Consider the following 11,903-nt stretch of genomic DNA (forward strand, 5'->3'; position numbering starts at 1 on the left):
GTGTGTGGTTGTGTGTGTGTGTGTGTGTGTGTGTGTGTGTGTGTGTGTGTGTGTGTGTGTGTGTGTGTGTGTGTGTGTGTGTGTGTGTGTGTGGAATAACAATCAAATTTAAATTTAAATGCATTTTCCTACCCATTAAATTCTTTGGAATGGAATCTTGTTCTAAAGAATAAAAATCGAGTCAATCTTGAAAAAGAGCGGCTCGAGTTTCTTTAGCAGTGTTACTTTTTAGAGTAACAATTCACTCTAATAGCGCATTTCACTGGCTGCACTGGTGCGCACTGAGTGCGCACTAGACGAGAGCAGCGTGTTTTACTGAGCATTTCGGTGCGCATGAAAACGGTGCGCGTTGTTTCACTGGGAAATTTGGTGCCAAGTTTTTGTTAGGAGTGCAATAAACTCGCACTTTCGACAATCTCGTGTAGTGCTGCTACTACTAAACGAGTTTTGGTGCGCACTCAGTGCGGCCCAGTGAAATGCGCTATAAAATAAGTTTTAAAGAATACAAGTGTAACATTATGTAAAAATAGCAATATACTATATTACTGTACTAGAACAGAAATTATATTTCGTTCCGAATGCTCTTTTCTACAGGGACTATTAAAAATATCACGTATGAAAATGGAAAAAAAATACTATAATATTCGCTATATATTATAGATTTCTCTATAGTGTTTTTCCTAGTATTTTTATATGCAATTTTTTTCAAGAATAAAGTTCCAAGAACATTTTCTACTGCACACGAAATTGTTAAATGCCCTTATTATCGGAACGAACTAATCATCGCACAAACTAAACATAATATCAATATCGAGCAAAAATGTTGACTATGAATATCTAGCTAGACATTTAAAAATAATTTATATTTATTTTGAATGAATGGACATTATATCGAATATATCAAATAATGAAAATATATTTCTTTAAAAAAGAACTAAACAAAGAGATGGTAATATTCCAATTTTTCTTATAATGAAGCTTACAAACGAAAGCTATCTTTAATATTTAATGTGAGGAAGACTTTGTTTGCTTACAATCCCAATTACATAAACGATAAATGGAACTAAATATTATGTCTAAACAATACGGCGATTTTTATAATATATGAGACAAATGATTGGTAGATTCTTATGCACAGTATAGCTAATATATGTAAGTTTTAACTAGATGAACCTTCAAAAATGGAGAGTGAATATGAATAGTTAATAAATATCTAGCCGATAATTTATTCATAATTTTTTATTTAATATTTTTATATCGAACAGTAAAAGATATCGAATATTCGATATTATCAAATATATAACAATAAACATCCCTAGCACAAATATCCCAGTGAGAAATGACAATGGAATCGACGTCGAATCGATGTCAATTCCATTGTCATTTCTCACTAGGATTGCCTTAAGGGCTGGTTGTTCCACTTTCCGATAAATTTTACCTGTTAGGTAAATAGCAAGATTACCCAATCACGTGCGCGGATTGCCAGATTTATCTAACAGGTAGAATTTATCGGAAAATGGAACAACCGGCCCTAAACCTTGTGTTCATGGTATTAGAACTCGATCCGAATTCTCGGACCGAGAAATCTGTAACCTATCAATTTGCTGTTTTTCCATAAAAACTACATGTCGATTGGTTAACACATTCTTAGATCCAAAAACTCGGACCGAGTTCTAGTACCGTGGATACAAGACTTAATACTGTAGCGTCCTATGCCATTTTATATCAGTCGAATCTTACGTTACTTTACATATAGCCATCTATAAGCATATAATGTATGAGTAACGGCAATGTTTGTGTGGTGGAACTAAAATTCAATATAGAGATCGAAAGATGCTCAGTGGAGAATGATAAATAACGTGTAAGTTAATTTTCCTTATTTACTTATTGTTAGTTATATTTTCTTGATATATAATTTTTTAATTATATATTGTATAATCGTTTGCCGAGGGAAATGATATATTTCGTATCTTTACAGAGACAAAATTTAAATTAAATTCTCTCTTTCCGACTTTGACCTTTGATATCGTTGAAAGTCGGGCACTTCGGGGGCATCTTGTATGTTATTAAACGTGTGTTTTTTTATAAACTGTATTGTGAGAGAGAATATTGTTGAGAAAAAAGAAAAGGAAAATAAAATTTGCAGACCTATCGCGACCTCAAGCAAGACCGGTATCGCTTACACAGTGGAGCAGTATCATTGCCCCGTGATACACGCGGTTGTCACGCGACCAACGACTGACGATAAACAGAGACATACACATATGCGTCTTGAAGGATCATAATCAAACTCGACCTCTCCGTCGATCGACAGTTTAAAAGTGCTTTGCGATCGATTTGAAACGTGTCTTACACGAAAGTCTCCCGTTGTTTCTCGTACCGTTCTTTTATTTTCGGAATTGTAGTGTCGGCGCAGTGCTTCTTCGGTGTTTACGAAAATGAGCGAAAAGAAAACCGAATCTCAAGAATCTGATGAGATATCGAAAAAGGAATTGGTAAAGCTAGATTCAATAAAAAAGGAGCAATTCTCGAAATCGATAGAAAATATGAAGAAGAATGTGGAGAAAATAGTTGAGAAGCATAAGATAGGAACATCACAAAGTATCAAGACTGCACCTAAAATTCCTACCTCCACTAAATCTGTGGATCCTATAGCTACAGAAACATGCCAAATATCCAAAAATAAGAGCGAATGGTCTACCTCTGACGAGTCCGACAGTTCTGAAGATGCAGAAGACAGTTCTGAGGATGAAGAAGAATGTCAAATGTCCAAGAGTATATCCAAAACATCCACTTCAATGCAACCTACTGAAATTTCTGAAGTATGCCAAAAACCTAAAACCACATCCAAAAGTTCCACTTCCAGCAAAACTGATCATAAAATTACAGAAATATGCGAAATACCTAAGGTGACGTCCGAAATTTACGACAAATTAAGTAAGTATGGTAAAGAAATATGTCAAGCGTTTAAGAAAAAATCGGAAGAGTCTGCCGAATTGGAGCAGTCTGAAACTCCAGCTACAAAAATGTCCAGAGCACTCGAGAGATCTAAGTGGTTTGAAGCCTGTGGCTTTGAAGCTTCAAACGCTACAAGAGCTGCAAGAATGTACCGATTACTTAAGGCTGACGAGTCCGCCAAGCTTGAGACTCCTGAAATTCCAGAAGCTGCAGAAGTGTGTCAAATGCCCAAAAGTACATCTGAAGAGTCCATCAAGCTTAAGTTTCTTGAAACTCCAGAAGCTGCAGAGATGTCCACAGCAATCGAGAGATCTAAGAGGTTTGAAGTTTATGGCTATGAAACTTCAAGAGCTACAAGAATGTACGAAATACTTAAGAATGCATCTAAAAAGTCTGCCAAACTTGAGACTCTTGAAATTTCAGAAGCTGCAAAAGTGTGCCAAATGCCCAAAAATACATCTAAAGAGTCTGCCGAACTGGAGGCTTCTGAAACTCCAGAAGGTACAAAAGCGTCCAGAGCACTTGAGAGATCTAAGAGACTTGAAGCCTGTGGCTTTATTGAAACTTCAAGCGCTGCAAGAGCTGCAAAAATGTATCAATTACTTAAGACTGCATCTGAAGAGCCCGCCAAGTTTCAGATTCCTGAAATTCCAGAAGCTGCAAAAGTGTCCCAAATGACGCAAACTACATCCGAAGATTCCACCGAACTTAAGGCTCTTGGAATTCCAGAAACTGCAAAAGTGCGTCAAATGTTCAAAACTACGGTCGAAGTGTCTACCTGCACTGAGAGTGAAGATTTTGATCCAAACGTTGCAAAAATGTTTAAGAATCCCCAGGAAGACCAAATTACGTCCGATCCTTCCAAAAGCATCCTTGTTCATCCTTTAGATAAAATGGAGGAAGCTGAAGTACTAAAAGACTGCCCAATTTGCAGTTCCAAAATCACTGAGAGATGTGAAAATGTAGAATCATGCCTAAGATGCGGTTCTACACTCCCCCTATCATATGATACGAAAAAAAAAATACGTAGTAAAGTACACTCTGCAGATGATATATACACTACTGTAGCCTCTGCTGAAGACTGCAAGTTAAATGTAAACGATAGCAAGAGCAATTTAAAAGCTTCCACTAAGCTTGAAGAAAATCTTCTCGAAAAGGTTTCTATGAAATCAGTTGACGATACTGGCAAGATAGTAATGATACCCATCATCGAAAAAGTTGTAAGTTTTCTTTTTAACTAATATTATTTTCTTTTTAAACATTAGAGTGTTGAAAATATAATTAAATATATTGAAATGAACAACGAAAAAATAAATAAAAAAATTAATTGATTAAATTTTAATAATTTATTTTAAAAACGTAATGTATGAATATTTACTTTTTAAAATTTTGAATTCTTAAAAATATAAATTTATATTTAAAGAATTAGCTCTAAAGGGTTAAATAAATTCAAAGAATTTACTTCTCGGTGTTTCATAAATTGAAATCATATTGAACAAAGGAATTAACTCGAGATGTGATTGATGCACGTAAATTCTGGCCGCCTATGTCAGCACCGAACTTCAACGAACATCATTTGGTCCTGGCAAGTCATCATTTAGTGCCTTCACTGTCGTTCGGGCTTTTCGAAATGTTCGCAGAAATAATTGAAGTTGTTACGAAGAAGCCAGTTGTCTTATTGCATGAATCCAGAGACAACCGACCTATCGCTGCGGAAATCGCTGATATAGGTACACTTAAACAGATTTCTCGAGAAAGATTTAACTAGAATAAATATAAACGAAGGATTTCATAAATACATATGAAGGTCAATTACATATTATTTTCCTACAACATCTTTTTCTTAATCTTAAATATACATCCTTAAACATTTTCGTGATGTTTGATTATGCGATAGTTTTTTTTTTATTTCAAGACAACTTACGAACTTTGTACGTTCACGACAGAGAGAAAAATGCATCTTGTTAAAAAATATAAAATATAGTACTAATAAAAAAAATAAAAATTTTATTTTTCAATTTATTTTTGCAGTTATCTTACCCGCGGCTGAAACATGGAACGACGGTGTACTCTTACCCGCAAGCTTTGTTTTCGAACATCGTCTAAATAAAGATAAATCGGCCAACCTGTACGCCGACGTAATCGTCGCAAAGGATCGTGCCCCGCATATTCAAGTAAATGAACTTAGCAATTTTTATAGTAATTTTTCTTATTCCGTAATTTATAATTACTTAGTTTAATTACTTATATATCATTAAAATTTGCATTTATTTAAAAATAATAATTATAAGATATACATTCTCTAAAATATAATAATTTTGAAATATTAACAATCATTTATTAACTGCAGGATATCATGGATTTGCGAGGACATAGGTGCGCTGTTCCAAATAATCGGCACCAGTTCAGCGCCGCTGGATTACTCTTCAATTATTTGTACTCGAAAGGCGAAAACATGATGTTTTTTGGTCATGTACTCGGTTGGTTGAAAGTGTTTTATTCACATAATATGATGATGATTATTAACTATATCTATTAATTGTACATCTGTTTCATTAAGATTCTTGTTAAAAATACATAAAAAATGTCAAAGAAAAATGTCAAATTGCAAAAATAGCAATAGTAAATGAAATATTGAGCAAAAATGTTAAATAATGTTTACTATCTCGTATATTTCTAATGAATTGAAATCATTTTGAGTAGTAGATAAAGGATAAATTTGTTTCAAGTTTTTTTTTTAATTACCTTTTTTATTATCAGATGGCAGAACGCAGATGGAAGTATTGGAAATGGTTGCCGGCAAGCAGGCGGAAATAGGGATTCTGGAATCATCGGTAATAAGATGTAACAAATACAACGTACACGGTGCAGATTCTCTTCACATCCTCACCAGCTTGGGACCTTTACCGCCTTATCGTATTATGATAAAAAATACACTAGGTATTAATCTAACTACATTAGAACAGATATTAACAAAGATTAACCCTAGAAGGATCTCGTGGAATATAATCTTTGTTTTCACGATTAATTAAAAAAAATCATACAGAAGTAATTATTTATGAAAAAGAAACTTCAAAAATTAAAATGAAATTTTTTTAATCCATGAATGAAATAAAGATAAATAGCACTATGCATATATGTAAAATAAAAATAAAAAATACCTTCAATCTACTGAAATCGGAAAGAATGAAGCAAAGAAAAAAGTATCTACGAGATATGGGTTTTGTGTGTATTTTTAACTTTTTTTCGTTTCATTTCTCTTTGTTAATATATTTTTTGATTTTATTCAGCGAATCAACTGGCCAAAGAACTTACAGCCTATTTACTAAACATAGATAAGAACGAGGAGTGGCTGAAGAGATTGTCGCCCTACGGCGTCATAGGGTTTGCCAAGAACTCTATGGATTACTACAATCTGGTTGATAAAAAGTGTGTAGAAACTAACGTGCCCTACTATTAAAATTATTTTACATTATTTATTCCTTATTTTTGTCTTTTAACGTTTTATACATATATACATTTATAAATGCAATTCTCTTTTTTGCTCGAATATAACATGTGGTATTTTATTAAATTTAAATAAATATTAATTAGCAAATTTATTCTTGGCTTATATATATACATATATATGTGATTTGTTAAAAAAAGATTCTCTCCCTCTCCCTCTCCCTCTCCCTCTCCCTCTCCCTCTTCCTCTCCCTCTCTCTCCCTCTTTACAAATTTATTCTTGGCTTATATATATACATATATATGTGATTTGTTAAAAAAAGATTCTCTCCCTCTCCCTCTCCCTCTCCCTCTCCCTCTTCCTCTCCCTCTCTCTCTCTCTCTCTCTGATTTTTCGCTCTTTTCTGCAATAACACACTTTCCGATTTATTCCAAATCGATTCACACAACGCGTAAAGTACTATCAAAATCCACTTTGTATTATAAATTGTAAAATTCGTCTAGAAGAACTTACGATATACAAGTAATAACAATTCGGTGAGATTTACATCATATTATGGGTAGTTAATTTTTTTTCTTTATGAATAACTCTCTTTGCAGCTAAATTTAGAATCGTTTTAGTTACTTGAAGTTCAGATTTTTTTATTTTCAATAAATTTGTGAAAAGTAACATTTTAACAAATATGGAATTCATCAAATTTATTTTCATAATTTGTGGAAAAATTGTTAATTTTGTGATCTTTAAATGTTTTTTTAGATTTTGTAAAATTGAATTTTTGAAATAATATTGTTAGATTGCTTGTGAATTTAACTAAGTGATATTACTACGGTAGTAAGTATGTATGCGTCAATGTTGAAAAACTATCAGCGTCGCGATTTTTTGGGGGACTATATACACAGTATATAAAATTCACACAATTATAATAAGCACTGTGATCCAGCTTTGACCGTTATTGATTTCCTTCTTCTTGTTTATTGTTTATCAATTGTACGATCATAAAAAGATTTTAATATTTGAATTTTTTTAATTTACAATTGTTTTTATGAAACTCATTTTTTCAAAATGTGTAAAATCACTTGCTTCATACACAAGTAACTTGAAACAATTTGAAACTTCCGTTATTATCAATACTTTCGTATTTTCAAAATAATTCAAATATATTTCTTAGCCTGTTAGACTCGTAGTAAATTTTAGCCTACGTTTAAGTCACTACGTCGTCGAGATGATCTCACGGAAGATCACAAAAAGTTCGGTGGAAGCATTCCGTTGGCAAGACGTATGATGCCAGATGACAGAGCGTTGTTTAGAAATTCTTCTAACCGTACTAGAGGCCCGCCACCACCGCCCGCAACATTACGCATTCGCGGAAAATACTGTTCCATCAATAGTGTCAACAATTTATAAAATTGCTTCGGATAAGAGGTCCACAGCACATTACCGGCGACCTCAAGCATATCCAGTATCAAAGTCGCGCACAAATCACAAATATCGGCTCGTGGTTCTGAAAATTAAACATATACATTTTTTTTAAATAATATTTATAATTTTGTGTATTGTAAAAAGTCCCTTCTTAGTAATGTAAGCTGAAGTAATAAATTATATTCCATATTGTAAAAATTTTACGTGTTTTTCTGCATGTCTTACTATTATATATTATATTTTTTTAATATTTTTGTTCTAGCGATTTTTTAAGAACATTAATGTTTGCATTTTATTATGTATAATTTTCCTACCAATATTCAAAACAGCCGCTAGCCATCTCCAGGAATGTTGAAGACCGTGAGGATGAACTTTGGTAACACTTTTCCGCTGTTTCGTAACAGTAATCGACGCATACAATCTAATTAATCCCGACATCCTCTTTAAGAATTTGTCTTGCTTCTCAACAGTGCCATCTTCAGAATATTTGCAACCAAGAGATTTGTAATAATCTTCATTGGACTGACCCTCTTGTTGCTGCAGAAAAACTGGTATAGTGAACGGACACGCTTCGTGAAGATGCGCCAGAAACAATTCGCCAAAATCAGGATGTTCGTTCCAAAGAGCCACAACAATCATCGCTACAGGAAATGCCATTTCTGGTTTGCTAGACACCAAAGTCTCGCCTTGACTCTAAGAATTCATAGAATATTGTGTGTGTCATTGCAAATTTCTTTAAAACTAACAAAGTACATTTAATAGCAAAAGAATTTTCTTACGATTTATATCAACTTTTACATAATTTTTATTAAATAAATTGTTTTCTTATAAATAAAAAAAGAGATCAACACAATGATCCACGCAAAACTATATAACTATATTCTCCTGTGTATTATAAATCTTAAAAAGATACATACAACTATCTTTTTCGCCAGATGATTTTTACAGAAAATTACTCCTTGTGGATGTTGTGTTATGTTAGGCATTAATTTTCCAGTCAAAAGATTCTGCAGTCTGTCATATTTATCTCTCAAGTGTTGCTCGCTTACACCAGAAATCGCGTTTACAGGGATGTTGATCGCCTTTTGACACTCAAAGCGAAATTTCTTTGTTGCAGGCGATTGTAAAAAGTCTTTACAAGTTTCTCTATAATGATTCAAGAATTGATGGCTCCTGATGTAAATCTGCAATGAATCTTGGTCGACATACTCGAAGGGATCGCCTACAAATTTATAACATTACAAATAAATAAATTAATCTATTTGGTTAGCAATCTAAATTTAGATAGAAAATATAGATATGAAATGGATAATAATATAAAACAGAATAATTGTAAATATATACACATTATTAATTTAAATGTTTCTTATATGCTTTTAGAAATTTTAATTACCTTTTTTACATGCAGTATCTTTAATTTCTTCTGATTGAGGATCAGATACAGACGGTGCATCTACTTCGTTAACTGATGTAACTACTACTACTTCCTGATTTGTTATCACATTGAAACTACCGTCTTCCTCCTTGTTTTTTACAACATTGCTCTCATCTGATTGTTGATAAGGTATTGCATTATTAACTGGAACATTGCCTGTCCCTTTGACTAGCAGTATCTCGCTTGCAACTTGCGCTTTTCGAGCCAATTCCGCTTCATATTGAGCATTTATTTTTTCTACAATATGTAACAAAGTATACTTATTAATACAACTTTGAGATAAAAAATATGATTGTCTGCAAAAAAATTCACAAACCTGATTCTGTACGAAATACATTTAATATATTACTGAAGTGGCAAACCAAACCCTCGATAAGATTTTCATCTGCTGGTATCAATTCTCCATTCTATAAAGGAAACAAAAACATCTGTCACTTATCAATCATTAACCAAGTATTATATAACAATCTGCAAAATGTCCTGGAAAAAAACCTCTAAAAATTCACGATTATCTCTTTTCTGTTAGTAAATATAATTCAGCATTTAAGAAAAATATTAATTTTCTTGCAAATAGTTTTTCTTTTTGACAATTACTCTGATTTTCTCGTCTATAGCTTCGATTTGTTGGAGCATATCTCTTATCGTCGCGGTATGTGCAGTAAAGATTGCATTGAACATTTGCTGGTCTTTGCAGGTTTTGGATAATGCCACGAGATCACAGTACTTGGCCATAAACTGGTCTCGATGAATTGACACAGTCTTCAACAGTTCCTTTTCTTTCATTCTTTTTCGATATTCCTCCACTTCTCGTTCAAGCTTTTCTTTTTGCTCTTGATCACGTTGTGCTTGCAATTGTTGCTCATGTCGCCTCTTGATCTCTTCCTGCTCTGCCAATCGTTCCTCTTCAGCTAAGAAATATTCCAACTTCTCTTTACTCCGGCGTTCGCGTTCACGTGCCATCGATGAGCGCGAATTTTCCATTTCTTCCTGAATGACACGAGCATTCTCGTTCATGTGCTGAATACGACGCTCTATTACTTTCTGCAATACAATTGAAAAAATAACGATAGAAAGCAGCATCAATCAATATAGGTGTGACATTATGTTTTTAATATCATCTTCAACAAAGAATTTCATTAGACTTATATGTATATATTCATTTCAAATTACTTGTCTATTCGAAGTCTCTTATATTGATTGTTTATACACTTTATTAATAACTAACTAAAAATATATTTATTTCAAATTACTACTCAATATATGTATTATATGTATGTTGTTATAATAATCAAGATACCCTGACTTCTTCTTTTCTTTGCACCTCCTTCTCTGCTACAATCTTATGGACCGAAAAATGAATGCCATTTGAAGTGGACACCATGTTGTGTTTGGGACTGGTAACAAATCTATATGGACTTTTAATGTTACAGGAATTTTGTTCATTCTCAATGTTGTCTGCTTTGTTAGAATCTTCTTCATTCAGTGTTGATTGAGGCCCAATTGTGATACGATCCATTTTTGTAATCGCTGATATATGCGATGCCTTCTTTAATGCAGATACCTTAAGACAAGCAAAGTCTGATGTGATATCCATGTCGTTCACCTGTAAAACAACAGTTGCATAAATAAATTAAAAATTTTTCAAGATACAAAGCCAAGATTTTTTATCTTTTATTGGAGAGTCAAAGGTCTATTCATTTCCATATACTCCAGAACTGAACCTCTTGCACAGAAGAAACTTTTTTTTCTCTCCAATATAAAAAGAAAAAGAGAAGAGATGAACCATACAAGAAATTCTGGAGTGTGCAAAGAGGACAGACCTATAGACTTGTCGTTGGACAATATTCGGCAGTAAACAAACCGAGTATCAAAAATGTGTATATACGAATACAGAAAGAAACTTTGTGTGTTATTCTTTGTCATTTATTATAAGGAGAACTTAAACAAAGCTCGTTGAACAATTAATAATTTTTTCCTTATTACTTTAAAATTATACATGCCGATGTATGCCACCTCCGTCTCTCGACTTACCTTGTTGGTTTCCACTTTCTTCCTCTCTGAATGAAACGACATAATTTTATTTCGTAGGATTAAAGACGCGTAACTACCAACTTCGTGAATCTAACCTGATTTAGACCGAAGCGCGAAAATTTACATGCACTTTTGATCAACATCGACGGGACAAACCGTACGCTGAGATCATCGTTTTCTCATCGTGTTACTCGATTTGTTGATTGAGCCGTCGTTTCATTATCGGCATCGCAATCCTCAACAATAATCCGTTCGCTCACACACGACACAACAATTAATGCGCCGGGACAGCGGGGAAACAACACCTGACAATACCGCAAGACCGCAATACGTAGAAATCAGCGATCTAAAAGGAGATTCAGACAGGAAAAATCGAACTTGTCTATCAGAAACAAAGAAGAATAACATTTAGTGAAACAGAGAAAGAGAATTTATAGTAATAAAAGAGAGAAGCCTAAGAGCTGTCATGCCCGGGATTTAGCAACAACCATAGTGGAAGTATATTTCCACCATGATGGAAAGCTAGCGCCGCTAACGGTGATCCAATCAGCGCTTGTACTGTTTGTAGCAGAGCATCGTGCCACATCGCGCTCATTGGTTGACTGCGAGTGG

General features: G+C 33.6%; 2 protein-coding genes across 2 annotated transcripts; one reads left to right on the forward strand and one right to left on the reverse strand.

The window, feature by feature from the left end:
• The first annotated feature begins 2,221 nt into the window (after positions 1-2,221).
• On the forward strand, positions 2,222-6,524 carry LOC108775882 (uncharacterized). The gene is made up of 6 exons (XM_018542342.1): positions 2,222-4,178; positions 4,460-4,688; positions 4,990-5,132; positions 5,309-5,438; positions 5,719-5,898; positions 6,249-6,524. The coding sequence occupies exons 1-6, from the start codon at positions 2,439-2,441 to the stop codon at positions 6,416-6,418; spliced, it is 2,592 nt and encodes an 863-aa protein (XP_018397844.1). The 5' UTR covers positions 2,222-2,438; the 3' UTR covers positions 6,419-6,524.
• A 1,054-nt stretch (positions 6,525-7,578) lies between these two features.
• Gle1 (Gle1 RNA export mediator) lies at positions 7,579-11,666 on the reverse strand. Its single transcript, XM_018542353.1, has 8 exons — positions 11,292-11,666; positions 10,558-10,863; positions 9,855-10,301; positions 9,577-9,667; positions 9,219-9,497; positions 8,743-9,047; positions 8,140-8,518; positions 7,579-7,907 (listed from the first exon to the last, which is right to left on the reverse strand). The coding sequence occupies exons 1-8, from the start codon at positions 11,331-11,333 to the stop codon at positions 7,645-7,647; spliced, it is 2,112 nt and encodes a 703-aa protein (XP_018397855.1). The 5' UTR covers positions 11,334-11,666; the 3' UTR covers positions 7,579-7,644.
• Between the last annotated feature and the right edge of the window lie 237 nt (positions 11,667-11,903).

This window comes from Cyphomyrmex costatus, unplaced genomic scaffold (assembly GCF_001594065.2).
Source record: "Cyphomyrmex costatus isolate MS0001 unplaced genomic scaffold, Ccosl1.0 scaffold11, whole genome shotgun sequence".
Taxonomy (NCBI): domain Eukaryota; kingdom Metazoa; phylum Arthropoda; class Insecta; order Hymenoptera; family Formicidae; genus Cyphomyrmex; species Cyphomyrmex costatus.